Source organism: Callorhinchus milii, unplaced genomic scaffold (assembly GCF_018977255.1).
Source record: "Callorhinchus milii isolate IMCB2004 unplaced genomic scaffold, IMCB_Cmil_1.0 Scaffold2, whole genome shotgun sequence".
NCBI classification, from domain to species: Eukaryota; Metazoa; Chordata; class Chondrichthyes; order Chimaeriformes; family Callorhinchidae; genus Callorhinchus; species Callorhinchus milii.
The window spans coordinates 120,162,582-120,181,243 of record NW_024704743.1 but is presented as its reverse complement, the minus strand read 5'-3'; the positions used below and the strand labels follow the sequence as shown (position 1 = coordinate 120,181,243).

At 41.0% G+C, this 18,662-nt stretch overlaps 1 protein-coding gene across 3 annotated transcripts in view; it reads right to left on the bottom strand.

The window, feature by feature from the left end:
• Window positions 1–18,662, bottom strand: part of stk3 (serine/threonine kinase 3 (STE20 homolog, yeast)) — a 232,900-nt gene that overhangs the window by 91,837 nt on the left and 122,401 nt on the right. For all 3 annotated transcript variants that reach the window (XM_007895083.2, XM_007895084.2, XM_007895085.2), the window contains 2 exons: window positions 17,489–17,626; window positions 7,658–7,783 (listed from right to left, as the gene is read on the bottom strand). In XM_007895083.2, the coding sequence (XP_007893274.1) occupies window positions 7,658–7,783; window positions 17,489–17,626 (264 nt within the window). The remainder of the gene's footprint in view (window positions 1–7,657; window positions 7,784–17,488; window positions 17,627–18,662) is intronic.

Sequence of the window (18,662 nt, the reverse complement as noted above, 5' to 3'; positions counted from 1 at the left end):
CGCCACAAATCATTATATAAATGTAAAATACAATGTATTGTATTGCGTCAACAAGGAATGCTGCTCTCAATCTACTCTCCTCGTTTACACTGAATGCAGCATGTCTCATGTGGTCACATGAAATCTCATCTTCAAGTTGCTTTCGACCTGTAGTTGTTTAAAACAGAGTAAAAGTATTGATTTGGGATATTTGGAAGCCACTAAAAATTAATTTGACCTAAAGAGAACATGAAAGCACTGCTGCCAAGCAACATTTTCACCTCAAAAACTTTGCAGAGTTAAATGGACAAGGTAATGCTTCTCTGCCTGACAGCTTCCGACAAGCAGAGAGAGAGAGGGAGAGAGAGAGATATGTGATGACAGGAATGATGAAGCAGTCATCAACTTATTTCAGAAGAATTGGCATTGTACCCAAGGTGCTGGAACATACAGGCACATTTTTATTTGGTCATAAATCTAGAGCTAAAAGGTCACTGGGGTATATCTGAGCAGTGCAGAAGCTGTGGCCACAGTTGATCTAGAATAAAATCTTCAGTTAGCTAGATTCACAATGTGATATTATTTGTGCAACTATTTTCAGGGTTTCTTACAATAATAATTATCCTTGCATTTGATATTGCACCTTCCCACGCCATTGAAATATCTCAAAGCGCTTCACAGAATATATTGTAAAGTGGATTGATGGTCTATTTTGTGGGCGCAGCAGTGTTCCACAAAGTTTTGTGGATTGAGTGACCACACTTTTTTTCTTTGGAGGGATTACTATCCCCAGAAAGCGATCTGCCAATTGACTATCAAGCAGGTTCCTACTTACTGCTAGGTAAACAGAGGCGTGTGGAGAAAGGAAACTTGCCTAAGGTTTTGCCCTGCCTGGGAATCAAACTCGGGTCCTCTTGCTTGCGTGGCGAGTGCGCTAACCACTACGCTATAGGACTCATTAATTATTATTGTTATTTCATTCACTTCATAAATGTTTATGAGGCACTGCCCTACACCAATAGGCTTCACTTACAAATTCACTTACAAATAACAACTACAGTTTAATGAAAACACTGAAAAGCACCATATTGAGGTGTTTCAACATGATAAACGCAAGGATTATAATTATTGTTGATAGACTGTCTTCAGTTTACTACTGTCAATTACTAATGGTAGCAGTGCATTAATCACAAAGTAAACTCACAGTAAACCTCAATGCTTGGAGATAAAGACAAAATGATCAGTCCATCCCTTTGAAGGTCCAGGGGTATAAATATTTGGAAATGTTTCCTATGAGCTGTCAGGCAACAGATCACTTCTAGCAGCTGCTCGTGACAGGTATTAAATTCACACCATACTTCAAAACATGCATAAAAAAAAGCGATCATGTGTGGCAATGCTTAAACTAACATTTAAACTTTTGATATTGGGATTAACCTTCTGTAGGGCGCTCTGCTTGTAATTTCTCTTAATTAAAAAAAGCTTTAAAATTATCTCAGCAGCTCTGCGCAGCTATCAAAACATGCCAGTTTGTCAGAATACATTCTCATCACCTTACTTGTCCATCTTCTATGCAAAAATAAGAACAGGGTACTGCTGAGACACACTCATTCATTCATTAACTGCTCTCAATCAAATATTAAAAATGCCTTTGGGCAACAATGGAACCAAATAAAAATTGCCTTTAATCGTGTTTACACGACCCCTCTATGTGGAAAGTGTTTTGAAGAAAAGTTTGACAAGCTCTATCTTTTGCTGTTTGCTGAATGCCTGCAAGAAAAAGTTCAAACCAATGGTTGTGTGATATTTACTACCTATTCTCAGGTTTCACTGTCAAGGTGGAAGCACCTTATTTACACACGGTATTAGAATAATCATGATCCTTGCATTTGATATAGCGTCTTATCATGTCATTGAGACATCTCAAAGCCCTTCACAGAATATATTGTAAAGCGGACTGATTGTGTACTTTGTGGGCAAAGTGTGGCAGCCAAGGGACCGGATGTGGAAGAGGAAGGATAATTGGGGATCGAACCTGACGCCTAGGTTGCGTACGGTCGTGGATTGAGTGACCAAATGTTTTTATTTGGAGGGATTATTACCCCCAGAAAGCGATCCGCCAATCAATTAACAACAACAACTTGGATTTATATAGCGCCCTCCACGCCGGACGGTAATGGATCCCGGGGCCGAGCCGGGGGGAGGGGAGAGAAGGTGACCAAATGCGCGGTCGAAAAGAAAGGTCTTCAGCAGAGACTTGAAAATAGGAAGGGAGGGAGCGAGGCGAAGGGAGAGAGGAAGGGAGTTCCAGAGCCTCGGGGCATAGTGGCTGAAGGCACGGCCGCCGAGGGTGGAGCGGAGGACTCAGGGGACAAGGAGGAGGTCAAACCCGGAGGAACAAAGGCAACGGGCCCTGTTTTGAGGAGAGAGGTCAGAGAGGTCGGGGGGTACAGAGAAGTGGAGGGATTTGAATACAAGGGTGAGGATCTTGAAATCGATCCTCTCTGGGACAGGGAGCCAGTGCAGTCTGGCCAGGACTGGGGTGATCGGGGAGCGGAGTTTGGTGCGGGTGAGAATGCGGCCGGCAAAGTTTTGAATGAGTTGGATTTTATGGATGGTAGTGGATGGGAGACCGGCGAGGATGGCATTAGAGTAGTCCAGCCGAGATGTGACAAAGGCATGGACTAGGGTTTCAGCGGCTTTTGGAGAGGTATTGTTGGAGACAGGCGATGCATCGGAGGTGAAAGAAAGCGGTGCTGGTGAGGGCCGGATGTGGAGGAGGAAGGATAATTGGGGGTCGAACCTGACGCCGAGGTTGCATACGGGTTCGGAGAGTTTTAGGGGGAGTCGGGTAGGTGGAGGAGGTGAGAACCGTGAGATTTCAGACGTTGACGAGAGCCAAAGAGTATGGTTTCCGTCTTGTCAACGTTCAGCTGAAGGAAGTTTGCGCTCATCCAGCCCCTGAGGTCTGACAGGCAGACTGACAGAACATCAGGGGACTGGGGGTCGGAAAGAGAGGTGGAAAAATAGAGATGGGTGTCTTCTGCATACATGTGGAAATGTACCCCTGCGCGTACACTGCGCGAAGTTGATTGGCAACAACGCATTCTAGGACTTTTGCGAGGATGGGCAGGTTAGAAATGGGGCGGTAATGGCTGGAGTTTGAGGGATCTAGGAAAGGTTTTTTGAGGAGGGGTGTGATGACAGCAATTCTGAGGGGAGCAGGGGCTGATCCGGAGGAGAGGGACTGGTTGATGACGTCAGCCGGTAATGGGCAGAGGGGGGGGGAGCTGGGTGACCAGCAAGTTGGTGGGAAGGGGGTTGAGGCAGCAGGTGGTGGGTTTCATGGAGGTGATGGTGGGTGAGAGGGAGAGATGGGGAGGAAGGAATGTAGGTGGGGGTGGTGGTAGGAGCAGATGGGGAGGGTGAGGGGGACAGGGAGGGCATGGTGGTGGATGACAAGAGGCAGGTGGATGAGGCTGCCTGGCGGATGTTGTGAATTTTAGATGAAAAGAAGTCCATGACCTCCTCGCACTTGGCATTTGATATGAAGTTTGAGGAGGTCTGAGGGGAGGCACGGAGGAGGTAGTGGGTGGTGGAGAAAAGGATTTTAGGGTTGTGTTTAGCCTCCAAGATGATGTTGGAGTAGAAGGCCGTTTTTGCACGTGTCAAAGAACAGCGGTAGCTGTGGAGATCCTCGAGCCACAGTTGGTGGTGGACTGTCAGGCCAGTTTTCCGCCATCTGCGCTCGAGCAGCTGGGTTTGGGCTTTTAGGCGGCGAGATGGTTATTGTATCAGGGAGATCGGGTGGGTTTGGAGATGGTCCTGGATTTCACGGGGACGAGGGTGTTGAAGGTGGAGGAGAGGCGATCATGGAGCAGCTGGACGGCTGCTTCAGAATCTCCGCACGTGGCAAGCCAGAGGGATTGGATGTTTGATGATGTTAGGGCCTTTGTGAAGGTCTCAGGGGTTATCCTTTTCCAAGGGCGGTAGAGGATGGTTGAGGGTTTGGTGGAGAAGAGGGATGTGAGAGGAGAAGGAGATGAGGAAATGGTCCAAGATGGCCTTGTCGACTATGCTAAGGTTGGAAATGTCAAGGCCATGGGTGATAACGAGGCAAAGGGCATGACCACGGTTTGGTGAATTTATGCGGAGGGTAAGGTTTAGGAAGGAGAGGAGGGCAGTGAAGTTGACAGAAGTAGTGCAAGGGGAGTGGAGGTTAAAATCGCTCATTATGAGCAGGCATTCGGAGCAGAGGGACAGGGAAGAGAGGAGAGTAGAGATGTCTGTGTGGAAGGAGCCGGGGGGTTTAGGGGGGCGGTAGACAAAGAGGATTTTCAAAGGGAGCGAGGGGTGGAAGAGGGTGAGGTGCTCGAAGGTGGGGAAGCTGCCAGAGGAGTAGGGGTGAGACCAAGGGAGCCTTTGGAAATGAACGCCACCCTGCCGCCACGTTGGTTTGGATGGGGGGTGTGGTGGAAGGTGTAGCCTGGAGGGGAGGCCTCAACTAGGTGGATGGGGTCATTGGGGGAGAGCCAGGTTTTGGTGAGCCCAAAAATGTCAAGGTGCTCGTCCAGGATGAGGTCGTGGATGGTGAGGGTTCCTACTTACTGCTAGGTAAACAGAGGCAGGTGGAATAAGAAAACATGCTTAAGGTTTCGGCCGCCCAGGAATTAAACCCAGGTTCCCTCGCGTCCGAGTTGAGTCGCTAACCACTACAATGCGAGACTCCACATAAGCTATGATTTGGAGGCAACTTCCAACCAGGTGTGGTGTCCAGTCACTACATTGGTAGTTAAGATCAAATTCTAGTGTTGTGTTGATCTGTTCATTGATGTGTCATAATACAGCTTTATTTTCACATGTGCAAGCTTTGAAGTCGGCCAGGGAATGCCTTACATTTCATTTATTGCAAATCTGATTTACAGTTCATCAGAAAGACTGAGATTTGTGCACTGAATTCATTTGCTGGCCATGTTTAATCAACTGGAAACATTATCCAGAATATTACCAGTTTCTCTTCTCCCCAACCCCCTCGTATGTAGCTGGAATGTCTGTGCTGTAGTACCACTTATCACGGCTGGCTCCTGAACTTTGAACGACATCACCACACTCCCACTATCTCCCCAATTTATTGATTTCACATAAAAGGAACTTCAACACGCTTTACTTAGAAATGTTGCGACTGTTCTTATGTTGACAACCACAGCAGCTAATTGGCAATTCCAAACACAAGCTAGGATAACCAGGCTAAAAATTCTATTTTCCTTTGAAATAACGGCTCGACCAAAATAGCAACTAAAGCTCTTCCACCCAATGAAGAAAATCCTTTGGCTCAGTCCCACTGGTCTGGAAAATATAAGCTTGGACTTGTACTGTCTTTTCTGTCACTCTCTTGCTGATCCACTTTTAAGTAAATTGCAGCCTTCTGCATTCCCACTGCTCCACTGACAAAATTAAGTAATCTTTAACATTCAAAAAATAATAATAAATTGGCCACTCAATCCACGACTGTTTGTGGGAGGGACACTGCTGTGCGCAATTGGCTGCCGCGTTTCACCCACAAGATATAGTCAATTCACTTTACAGTACATTAAGTCAAGCGCTGTGAGACGTGATAAGGCGCTATATCAAATGCAGGGATTATTATTATTTATAGTGAGTAGATATCAGCCTATGCTGGAATTAAATGTTCAAAAAACGGTTTTAAAATTTAACTCCAATTCAAAACATTTGTTGCATACCAGATGGCATTATATCACAGTTGATGTAGAGCCCAAGGTTCAAGACTACCTGTTGGAGGTGGTCATGACCTGCGACTAAACCAGACTCTGCTGATAAACTGCACTTGTGTAAGTGGAATCCAAATTTCACATTGAACCACAGCAAACTCTGCAGTATAACTGGCCTATTAAACATGGGAGAAGGTTGCATAAAAATACCTTAATAATGACAAACTACAACATGTAAAGCATAACCTGACCTCAGCTACTTTGATTGAAACTTAATGCGACACAGGGCTATAGTATTCCTTCATAACACCTTGCATAAATAGAACAGCTTTACCATAAAAGGGAAAGCTTTTGAAGTTAAAATAAAGAGAAAAGAATAAAAAAACGGGACATTTGAGAGAGCTAGGGTACCATTTATTTTAAAGCCTTTTTGTGTTTTAATAACTCAAGCTTATTACTGAAATAATACTAACCTGATGTTGAAGTAGTTTTATTGCTTTTTCTCGCAACTGTTTTGAGCTGAACATAGTTTATAACAAAACATTTTGTCAACAAAGGCAGCAGTCACCAAAGAAATGCCTTTAGAAGTTAATATGGTGTCACACTTGGACTTGATGGGCATATTCTCTATCTGTGTCTGCTCCGATAATCATTTCACATTCATGGGGCTTTTAACGACAGCTTCATTTTTGCATGTGCAACATTTAATTTCAGGCTGTGTGAACTGCAAATTGGTGAGGTTTCATTTAAAACTAATGCAGAAATGGCTTGCAATTCAAAGAAAATATTCTGATTTGCTGTTATTTACTGCCTCAACTTGAACTGAACTGCAATATTAACTTGAATTTGTAAATAGAAACTTGCATTAAAATTCAACTATAACAAGTATTAAAAAAGAGGTTTGATGACATCTGGAATTCATATTGATTTGAGCCGCACACAAATGGAACTGATGTAATTTCCGAATGAAGTAAAATCTAGCAAACTCTGTATTTAATGTTGGAAAAAAATTAAAAAAAGACATTAACATTAATACGGTGTCCATTAAAAAGATGTTAAGTAAAGGGCAACTTGGTGGCATATGTGGAGTCCTGTAGTGTAGAGCACTCGCCTCACATGCGAGAGGACTTGAGTTTGATTCCCAGGCTGGGTGAAACGTTAGGCAAGTTTCGCCTCACACGCCTCTATTTACCTACCAGGAAGTAAGAACCCGGTTCTTAGTCAATTGGCAGATCCCTTTTGTGGGGCTATTAAGCCCTTCAAAAATAATTAAAAATAATAATTTGTCACCCAATCCACGACTGTTTGTGAGACACTGTGTGCAATTGGCTGCTGCGGTTCGCCCACAAATATACAGTCAATTCACTTTACAGTATATTCTGTGAAGCGCTTTGAGACGTCTCGAAGATGTGACAATGCGCGATATCAAATGCAAGGATTATTATTTTATAATTATTATAGCATGCTGAAGCTGCAATGCACTGCAGTAAGGAGTAAAGAATAGGAGTTTCCCAATATAGTAGATTTTTAATGTTAGCCATAATCGTCTTGAAAGGGTACTGAGCACTTGCCTACAAGGAGGGAAGATAGCAAAATGAAGGCATCCCGACCTGCTCTCAGGCATCCACCCCATGTGGATAATCACAGACATAAATAAGCGTGGACTTTAGAGCAAGTTGATCACCTCTTCTGGCCAGATGATGTGTAACACAAGCAAATCAGGAAGAGTAGGTAAAAGAAAAATACATACAGTAATTCACACATGTTGCAAGACTATTTTTTTTCCAATCACTCACGATTGGCATTATGTAAATGTTGTTTGACAGTGAAGTCAACAAAATCATACGTGACTTGATATTTGGCACTATTGAAAAGAAATGTCCCATTCAAAGCACTCAGCATTTATCCACAATCCTATACATAAGAATAGCTAAGATTATCACACATACCGAATTCTCATCTTCTTCTTCAAGTTCCCTCTGTTGCTCCTGATGTCTTTTTGCTTTGATTTCCATGGCTTCTGTGATTAAATCTCTCAGAATTGAGACTGATTTGGCATTTTTAATAAAGGTGTGCTGCAATAAAAAAAACAGAGATGTAGCAAACTGGTTAATAGATGCATTTAATTTTCAACCTTCCCAAACCCACAATTATTCAAGGTCTTTTTCTTAAGGCAATCTCTTAAAATTTGAAGATTGTGCAGAATTTTTGGAAAGTCCTTCAATTCAGTCTTAATTTGGAAGCTGTTTTTTTCATGGTTCTTTTTAAAGCCACCTTCACAAATAAGACAGAACTGATTCCAAGGTGATGTGCAACGGAAAGTTAGATTCAAGTCAAACCCTTGTGGTGGTCGCAGCTTGGCTAGTCAGCAGGACATATAAAACAGGGTCACTGGAGACAAAGATTCTTCCAACTTGGCTCCCGTTAACTGTATAAGCCAAAGCCTTGATGGATAGTGTACTCCCACATGACGAGCAGTAGGATGAGTCCCTCCATGGAGAAAGTGTGCACTCCATTTTTAGATACTTGCTTACGTGGAAGTCTACGAGCATTTTGGATCCTCTTAACCATAGCAAGAGATTTCTGCATGTGTCAAACATCTGGCTGAACAAAAAAGACAGCCAGCTCTCAGTGTAATCTCGCCCGTGAAGGAATAGCCACTTGGGTGGTGCATTGAAAAGCTGCCGGTGTAAATAAAAATCTCAAAATTCCCCTTTGTGAGAGACATAAAGGGAGAAACGTTGAGGATTGAACACCTTTACTCTTTCACAAATAGATTTTAATGAAAAGTGAGAAGGAGTGCATATCATTATCAGGAGCTTGTGAAATATTATATTGTCATTCATGACTACAAAACCTTATTTGCTACTGTATTTATAACATATATTTCCTGTCAATCGCAATCATGTAGGCTACTGAAAAGAAGACACATGCAAATGGTCATTATGATGGCAAATAGCATGACATGAAAATGTGTATCAAATAATTGATAGGTAAACAAGTTTCAGTGATTGTATGACATAAGAAAACAAACTACTTTTGCTGTATAGTTAAACATATTTAATACATCTTAACATCTGCCACCACAAATTACGTATCATCAATGCAAGCGCAGTCACTTTGCTGCCCTTGTTTAAACTAATCTGCAGTTAATATGCCACAGATAATTAGACTTTAATGCTTTTACATTATTTAAGTACACAACCCATAAATAGTCTGAACCAGTTACAGCACGGTTGAGCACCCATTGTGGTTTCCAATCTAGATTACTTAAGAGGGCATTTTTCTGCATTAAGGATTCTCACAACATGAATTATCGACTGTTAATTTAAAGGGAGAGGGAGGGGGTAGCGAGAAAAGGGGCATAATTCCAGTTGTCAGCAAGTAGCCAAACACACGATTTGCCTATTTAAATCAATGGGGTTCAAAGTGTCTCAGAGCCAGCCATAGTCAATGCAAAACTGTTGATGTACACCCTATCCATTCAAGGCTCTGTTCTCTTAGTTAGTTGCAATCGCAGCTGAACGTCCTGAAGCACTCATATGGCGACCATGCTCAGATGATGTGGATATACCTGATCCATCACCAATTTGTGAAGCATCATCAATAAGGCCATTAAATATCAAAAGAACCAATACTAGCAAGTGTGTACAAGGCACTAACCATGAGCAAATCATGAGAGGTTTACAGCCATCATCCAAACCCCAGAGCTATATTTCAATCCTTATAGCTTGTATATATCTTATATCCTTATGTTAAAGGCACCATGGCACTATTAGAAAAGAGAAGGAAGTTTCTCCCAGTGTCCTGGCCAACAATCCCCCAGATAAAATTGGTCATTTTCTTCATGGCAGTTTGTGGAACATTTGCTGCCAAGTTCACCTTCAGGTTTAGTTTACAGTAAATCCTATGAAGCAATTTGAGATGTCTTCCTGGCATGAAAGGCGCTATAGGAAATGCAACAATTATTATCATCATCAAGTGCAAGATATTGTTTTATTTATAATATACACAGTTTAAAATTTTACTGAAGTATTTATTTTTGGCCAGCTGATCTATTGGCAATGATGCTCAGTATGTTCCTCGTCTTCAGTTGTAGGGCAATATTGATTGAACAGTAAGAATTTCAACATAATAATGCCAAATTTATCAAATAATCAGCAGTTGTTACTAGAAAATCATTTTAGCACTGTACATTAAATTAATTTATCACAATAATTTTCGTTAATGAGTCTCTTAAAAGTGAAAAACAGTTGATGTTAGCTGTATGAATATTTAGGTGTATCCTGTTTTTACCTACTAGAAAATAAATTATATTTGTAAAATAAATATTTATAAAATCCCCAACTGTTTGCGGGACACCTCTGTGCACAATTGGCTGCCATGTTTCACCCAAAAAATGATATAAGTCAATTTACTTTAAGTATATTCTGTGAAGCGTTTGAGATGTCTCGAAGACATGATAAGATACTATATCAAGTGCAAGAATTATTATTATTACTAAGTGTTTGTTTTTTGGAATGATGGTTAGAATTCAAAGGCATTAATTACTATGTATCTTCCACCACAATAGATGGATAATAAGATAACCATCTATCTATACTTCATAGGGTTCAAAGACTTCACTTGTGCGAAGTTAGAGAGTGAGTTATTTGCAGCTGCATTGATGAATTTAATTAGTTAACAGCATAACTCAACAGCATAATATCACCATTTGCCTTCAATTCTCATTTACTATTGGCATATCTGATGTTTTCTTTCCCATTAGCAGCGAGGGTATACTTCAACAGATTGATTCCAAGATCCTCACATTAACTTAGACATCACTTCATTCCCTAGCACCTCCCTACTTCTCCAACCCGATTACCTCCCATTCCTCTACCCGCCCACTTTGCTCAGCCGGCACCAGTCTTCTGCATGTCCCTCATCCACTCCGCTCCTCCAGTGGCAGTCATGCTTTCAGCCGCTTTATGTCCCGAAACTCTGGGACTCCCTGCCTCAATTCCTCTGCTTTAGCCCCTCCTTGTCCATCTTCAGATCGGACCTAAAAACTTTCCTATTTGACCATGTCTATGGGCACCTCCTCTCTCTCCCTAGATCAGCGTCACTATTAAATATTCCCCCACTGAAAGCGCTATGTAAATGCAAGTTGTTGTTTCACTTTAGTCTGTTGTTTCCAGTGTGGACTAGTTTCATGATTTCCCAGTCATTTTCATTCTTTGCACATTCTGTTCCTGATTTGTTCCCCCTAACCACTCTAAGTACATTATACCAAGGCATAATAAGCCAATTTGAACAGAAAATTATATTTTTTCTTTCTACACACCTGTGGGCAGTTTAGCTAGGAAAGAAGCGTCACACCTAATTTACGACTAATGAGGAATCGGAATTGCATCCCGACAGAGAGCCTGAGGATAGGGTCCTGTCTGGTTTGTTGATAAAGCCTCAAAGTGTCTCAGGGCCAGTCATAATACCCCAACGTGAAATCATGAATGTCTATCCCACTCACATAGGGATGTCCCCAGGACCAGTGTTAGATATATTTGCAGCTGAACATCCTGAAGCACATTCTGATCTTTCATTTACCCTCAGATTGCATGGAAATGCTTGATCGATTGATGCCATCTGGGACAGAACTGGCTACTAGCAAGGCAAATTTAGCTGAAGAGTCATAATTGAGTTAATATGCATTCGGTATAAAAACGAATTGTTGGCAGATCAAACTCCCACATGGATACTTTTCTAGAATCACCAGAGATTTGCAAATTGAAAATGCAGCAAAAATATCTATCATGCACTAGCCTAAATAAGGCCTTTTTCCACTGGAGAGAGGAGATTGAGTGCAGCCATAATAGATGTTATAATAATAATAATAATCCTTGCATTTGATATAGCGTTTTTCACGTCTTCTAGACGTCTCAAAACACTTCACAAAAGATACTGTAAAGTGAATTGACTGTATATTTGTGGGTGAAATGCGGCAGTCAATTGCGCACAGCAGTGTCCCACAAACAGTCGTGAATTGAAGTGACCAATTTTATTATTATTGTTTTTTTTCCTTGAAGGATTATTATCAGGTGTGGAGTAAAGAAACTTGCCCAACAATTCGCCCTGCCGGGAATCGAACCCAGGTCTCTTGCTTGCGAGGCGAGTGCTCTAACCACCGAGTCAACATGCTATCGATATCCTGACCACATTTATTCAGGTATTTATTGAAACCCCTCAAAGAAGTCACCGAGCTATTTTCCCTTGGAGTGACAAGGTATCAGGAGGTCACTGTGTATGAATTATGAATAAGTGATAATTATTTATTAATAATTATTTAATTATTTAATAATAGTAATAATCCTTGCATTTGATAAATTGCCTTAGCACTCTGTTGAGACGTCGCAAAGTGCTTCACAGGATATATTATAGTGGAGTGACTGTGTATTTGTGGGTGTTTAAGATAACGAAGAAGCACAACAGGAAGGATGACAATCTCAGGATTTTCAGCAGAAAATTAGGGGAGAGCTGAGGAGGAATGGCATCTCTCAGCAGGTTGTTGGGATTTGGAATTCATTAACACTGGTGGTTATTAAGGATGGATTAATAGAAACATTCAAGTGTAAGCTGAGCAGTAAAAAGGGACATGAGGAAAAGCACAGGAAGCGGAATTTGAAAAAAAGGCAATTTATTAAATAATAATAATCCTTGCATTTGATATAGCCTTATCAAGTCGTCGAGATGTCTCAAAGCGCTTCAGAGAATATACTGTAAAGTGAACTGACTATATATTTTCTGGGCGAACTGGCAGCCAATCGCACACAGCAGTGTCCTACAAATAGTCGTGGATTGAGTGACCCAAGTTATTATTAGTATAATTTTTTTTGAAGTTGATTATTATCCCTGGAATAGTGAGAGTATCCACTTACTGCTCGAGACATGTGGAGTAAGGAAACTTGCCCAGTGTTTCGCCCTGCCCAGGAATCGAACCCGGGTCCTCTCGCTTACGAGGCGAGTGCTCTAACCAATGTCCTACTGGACTTCATAAGTAGATGTGCTGAATAGCCCATTTCTGTAAAGAAAATTTCTGTGTCTGTACGATCAACAAAATGTAATCACTCAGTCTTCAGATGCTTTGCTACCAAATGAGCAATTTTAAACTTGTCACAGATTATCCAGGATCCTCCTGTATATATAAGGAGAGGAACTCATTCCTATTTTGAAGGCAGGTGTTAATTTGATGACATTATAAATCATCATCGTTGGTATTACACTTTAAACATAAATCTACCATTTAGATCAAGAACACTGACAACTTTTCCAACCCAATCTAAACAAACCCCAGAAATCCAAAGGGTTGGACCAAATCACAACAACATTTAAATGGATTCAAAAGGTGTCGAAAGGTGTCAGACTTTGAAATTGACAGATTTAGTTTCAAGTAGGTTCTTTCAAATAAAAAGTAAAATAGATGGTGAATATCCAACAAAGTGTTAAACTCAATTTCAGAGAAATACAAGTTCAAAGGGATTAATGTAATACTGTATTATAAAGTTTGGAGTTGAGTGAAATCAGTGCTATCAAAACACAGTCACTGCACTTTACAGAATATCCTGTGAAGTGCTTTGGAATATCCTCCCAAAGTGAAAGGTGCTATACCAAATGTAAGGATTATTATTGCTATTGAGATCACCCTAGCAATTTTCAGTATTTTAAAAGCACCGAAAATTATTTTAAAGACATGAGCATTTGCACTTTAAAAACATAGTTTGTTCTTTCCTGCTCATAATCACAAGAGTCGGGCACATTATTAAACTTGGGGATTCCCACATATCTGGGAACACGGCAACGAGAGCTGGCAAACAACGAGTGATCAAGAACGAAAAGAAAATTGCTAAAGAAGTCTAACTGAGAGTGTAGGTCTGTACTGTGATCTCATATAGAAATTACATCCTTTTAAACCTTTTTATAGCAGATTCAAGGTTCTGGAATCTCTAATGTGGTGTTTTCCTATTCACGAGCGTAACTACCAACTATCAATTAAAGCCAAACATTCAGATTAGATCATGGGTATTGGCATAATAAAATGAAAACTGGAGATCTTCCTAGACAGATGGAAAGTGCCTACAAGTTAAAATCAGTAATTGGCCGACGCGTTTCGCCCACAAAATATACACAATTTATTTTACAGTATATCCAGTGAAGTGCTTCGAGACGTCTCGACGATGTGATATGGCACTGTATCAAATTGTTATCAAGCCATTTTACTTTTGTCAGATATCAAGATTCGGTCACTTGATCCAACATGAAGATTCCAGTCTTTTTTCCTCTTGTTCTTGTGCCAAACCAGTAATTAAAAAAAGTCCATCTTCCATTAAAAGCCAATAATATTTTCCTTTGCTGATAGCATATTTTGTTCTAAATTAGGAGCATTGCATAGAAACACAGGAATGCACAGGACTGGAAAAGGTCGCCTCAGTCCATCTGGCCAGTCCCAAAGTTTCCCTGACCTGATAATGAAATGTTGTCAAATTCTGTGTTAATTTTAGACACCCAGGGGCCCGTGTCGCAAAGTTCTCACAGGCCCCACTAATAAAAACACACAATGCACTCGGCTCATGTTATACTGTTTGAGAAACACTTTCAACAATAAAGTGTTTTGAAATCTGGAAGTAATTCAGAATTATCTTCGCTTTTAATCAGTGCATAACTGCAAACATTCAAAAGGTTGTAACAATTATGTTTAATTAAAAAAGGGCCAAACTGAGTTTGCACCAGATTTTATTCCTTTATGCTTACGTTATTTTTCGTGACACTCAAACATCTTAAGCAAAATAGCTTCTAAACATTTCTTCTGGGAACTCACGTACTGTACTTATACAACACAGGAAATGTGTACCATGCAGCTGGCAAGCAATTAAGAGGCTTGATTTGAATTGTGAAAGTGGTTTGTTTATTCTTGCAGTCGATGTAACTTTCACACCATTCTGATATCTCATTTGTCCCATAGAAGTGACTGAATCTTTCCCGCTCTTCAGGTCTGAAATTGGTTGTGTTAACACAATATTACAGTCCTTAGATATCAGGAACTGAACCACACAGGAACCCAGATGGAAAGCAATGTGGTCGGTTAAATCATTACACTAACTTCTGCAGCTGTTAACATCCAGTCGTTCCTGACTTGCTTTTCCACTGGATTACTCTGAGATTCTGGCTAACAAGACGCAACTGGAAGGGTAAGTTTTTAAGCATTTGAACAAGGCAGAGAAGAGGTAGGATCTGAGGTTTAAACAGATTAAAATAAGAGGAAAGGCTAAAAAATATATATTTCTTTTGCCCAGAAAGATGACAGTTCAGAGAGATCTCACTGAGGTACATTATTATACAACAACTTGGATTTATATAGCGCCCTCCACACCGGACGGCGTCTCAGAGCGCTTCACAGTAAATGATATATAAGAGAATGTTATTCTGACAAAATGGACATGAATAAAAATAATGACAATTAATCAGAAGAATATTCTTAGTTAAAGAGTGATAAATGTTTAGAATAACCGACCAACAAACAACAACAAATGACCAGATGGGGTAGTACAAGAAAAACAAGAAAAACATTCCAAAACACAAAGGACACTGTACATGTAAGCACTCTGGGACACTACCCTGTGCGAGGGGCACTATATAAATTCAAGTTGTTGTTGATTAGTTTATGGGTTGTAAAGGAATGAGGTTCTGTGGAGCAAATGATCATTTCTCACCCTTAACTTTTCTCATGTTTAAATCGAAAAACATTTATCACCCATGCTGGTACATCATTTAACTGCTTAAACGTAACAATTCATTCCTGAAATCATTAAAACATTCATCAGTGCTCGCCAAAGATTGACATCGAAAATCATTCTAGACCAACATGATGACATTCAGCAGCTCAAGGGTGTTCAGGATAATCTGAACCACACAAGTCAATACATGCATAATTTACCTGCTCCTACTGGCAGTTTTTCTAGATTGAACTTATTCTGAGATTCACATCAGGCTTGGACCTTTGCCATGGCTCTGATGGTATGCAATTGGCAAACATAATTGAGCAGTCACACTGAGTGTTTTGTAAGACATCAGCTACATGCTGACAACAATTAAAATGTGCAGCTATCGTATGCACAGATCTTACGCAAGCCTTATGTTGATGTGTCAGTCTGGCTTAGTTGGCAGCATGCTCACCCCTAAGTCAGAAGGCTGTGCGTTCAAGTCCCACATAAGGACTACAAGCTCACAAATCTAGGCTAACACTTGAATGCAGTGCTGGGGGGTTGCTGCATTGTTTGAGCTGTGCTGCATTGTTGATGTCGACCTTCAGATGAGTCTACCTGCTCAGGTGGACGTTAAAGATCGCATGCAGTAATTGAAAAGAGACGGCAGTTTCTCCCTGGTGTCATAACCAACAATTCACCAAATAAAATGGCTTACTCACTTTACGGCTGTTTGTGGGTCATTGCTGTGAATAATTGGCAGCCATGTTGGCCTACAAAAGTTATCTTACCGTAAATCCTGTCAAGTGCTTTGAGACGTTCTTCTGATGTGAAAGGCATTTTATCAAACGCAAGGATTACTATTATTACAAAAAGTAAATAGATCTACTGGTTAATGTGCCGGTAAAAACATCACAAATTGAGGGTTATCATTTGGGTAAACAAAGAAGAATATTTTTAAGAGGGTTGTTGGGCCACGGAATGCTTTATTGCAAATAATTGCTGAAATCAAGTTCACGCAACATTTAAAAGGGAATTGGATAATTGAAAAAATATATTGAAGTGAACAGGAAATAGAGCAGAAGGAAAAAGGCCAACTAGTACCAAGGCAGATATGGTGCATCAAATGGACAACGTATTGTAAAAATTCTATGTGTTACATACGATATCTGCATTTGGCGATGGGCATTTCTAGCTGACAAGGACATTTGTACAGGAGAGTCTCATTAGAATATATGTTTGAGTCAAAATGACCACCACACCACTTTCTGTGAAGTGCACAGCATGAAAAAAACAGCTGATGTTATTTCCTGAAGATAACCGCTGCCTTCACTTCCTGTGTTCTGTGTGTAAGCACTTCCTGCGTATACAATATATGCGCAGCGCATAGGAACTGAAATCGGCGGCAACTTGGACATCAGTCATTTCTAGCATGAGGGAAGCTGGCTGTGGTTGTGTGCCAAACCGAACCCATCTTACAGGTTAGCGCTTTATAACGAGGTTTTATTGTAGTTTTACCTTGCTAACAGAAGACTTTATTTAAATATCTCTTCTTACCTTGTAACGGAGTGCAGTCACATTTGGCTTGCATTTGATATAGCTCCTTATCGCATTGTTGAGATCTCTCAAAGCACTTAACAGAACATATTGTAAAGTGGATTGACTTTTTATTTTGTGGGCGAAACGTGACAGCCAAATGCGCACAGCAATGTTCCACAAACAATTGTGGATTGAGTCACCAAATTTTTTTTTGGGGGGAGGGAATATTACTCCCGGAAAGTGATCCACCAATCGGCTAACAATCAGGTTCCTACTTTTCTGTTGGGTTAACAGAGGCGTGTGGAGTAAGGAATCTTGCTTAAGCTTTTGCCCTGACTGGGAATCAAACCTGGGTCCTCTCGCTTGCGAGGCGAGTGCTCTAACCAATACACTACAGGACTCCATTCACGTTACCAGTGGATACAACAGACCAACAAATCTTGCACAGATGTCCAAGCTTTATTTTCCCCCTATAAAATGAAGGCCCTCAGGAATCTTGCAACAAACCTGCAGGAGTTGTGTAGCGGTAGCTCTTTGCTCTGGATTCTTCACCAGACACTTCTTGACGAAATCCGTGAACTCATCCGACCAGAGCTCCGGTTTCCGGAAGGTTGGTGGTGGATTGGTGGGAATCATGAAAATAGCCTATTTTTAGAAGAAAAGGAAGAGGTGGAAAAAAATCAGTTGACAAGAAAATCAGAATCATCTGAGATTTAGTAGAGCCAAATAAACAAATCCTTTATTCACCTTTTCTATCTGACAGTAAATCTGATGTACAAATTTTTTATAGCTCTGAAATTTCGACCAGGAATGAGGTTCAGGAAACTAGTCCATCTGCTACCAATGTAGCGATTTCCCATTAAATTTCCTCTATTCAAACTGTACCTCACTGAGCATATCATTCTTTACTTTATCTATTATTGTTTATCAGTCTCCAGACAAGCTTGTCATTTTAGACCTGCTTAAGCAGAACTGGGAACACTTCATGGCTAAAGAGATAAAACCAACAGGCTGGGCTGCTGTTTGGTGCCAGCACCATTTCTCACCTAAATACATGCAACTTGTTTTTCCAGATCAGAGGTTTGTGAGATTACATTTGCTCAGTTGGTATCTTGGCTGATTAACTGCGATTTGAACGCTAAATTTGTTTTCGTATGAGTTGAAACACATCTATCGTTTTTCTCAAAGAAGGTTCTTTGCCGTCCCCTTTAGGCAGTAGTACTAATGTGGCTGTTCAGCATGTCGAACTTTCTGTCCCATTCAACTTAACCTTAATACCTATACACAGATTTTTTTTATCAGACACGGTAGTTGTCACTCTCGTTATGTTTCTCAATACCTCCTTTCCTTGTTCTGTTCTGCCCTGGCACCTCCCGACCCCTCCAACCTGGTTACTCCCCAACCCACTACTGTTCGACTAGCACCGCTCGACTGGCTCCGGTCTCCTGCTTGTCCCACATGCCCTCCGTTCCACCATCAGTGGCCACACTTTCAGCCACTAAGCCCTGAAACTCTGGAACACTCTTCCTCAATCCCTCTCCCTTGCCCCCTCTTTTCTCACTTTCAGGTCGGACCTGAAGACCTTTCCAGCGCCTTGGGACATTCTCCCGACGGGAAAGGGGCTGTACAAATGTAATTTTGTTCTTGTTGTTGATCCTCTTCGACCTTGCTTATGATCACC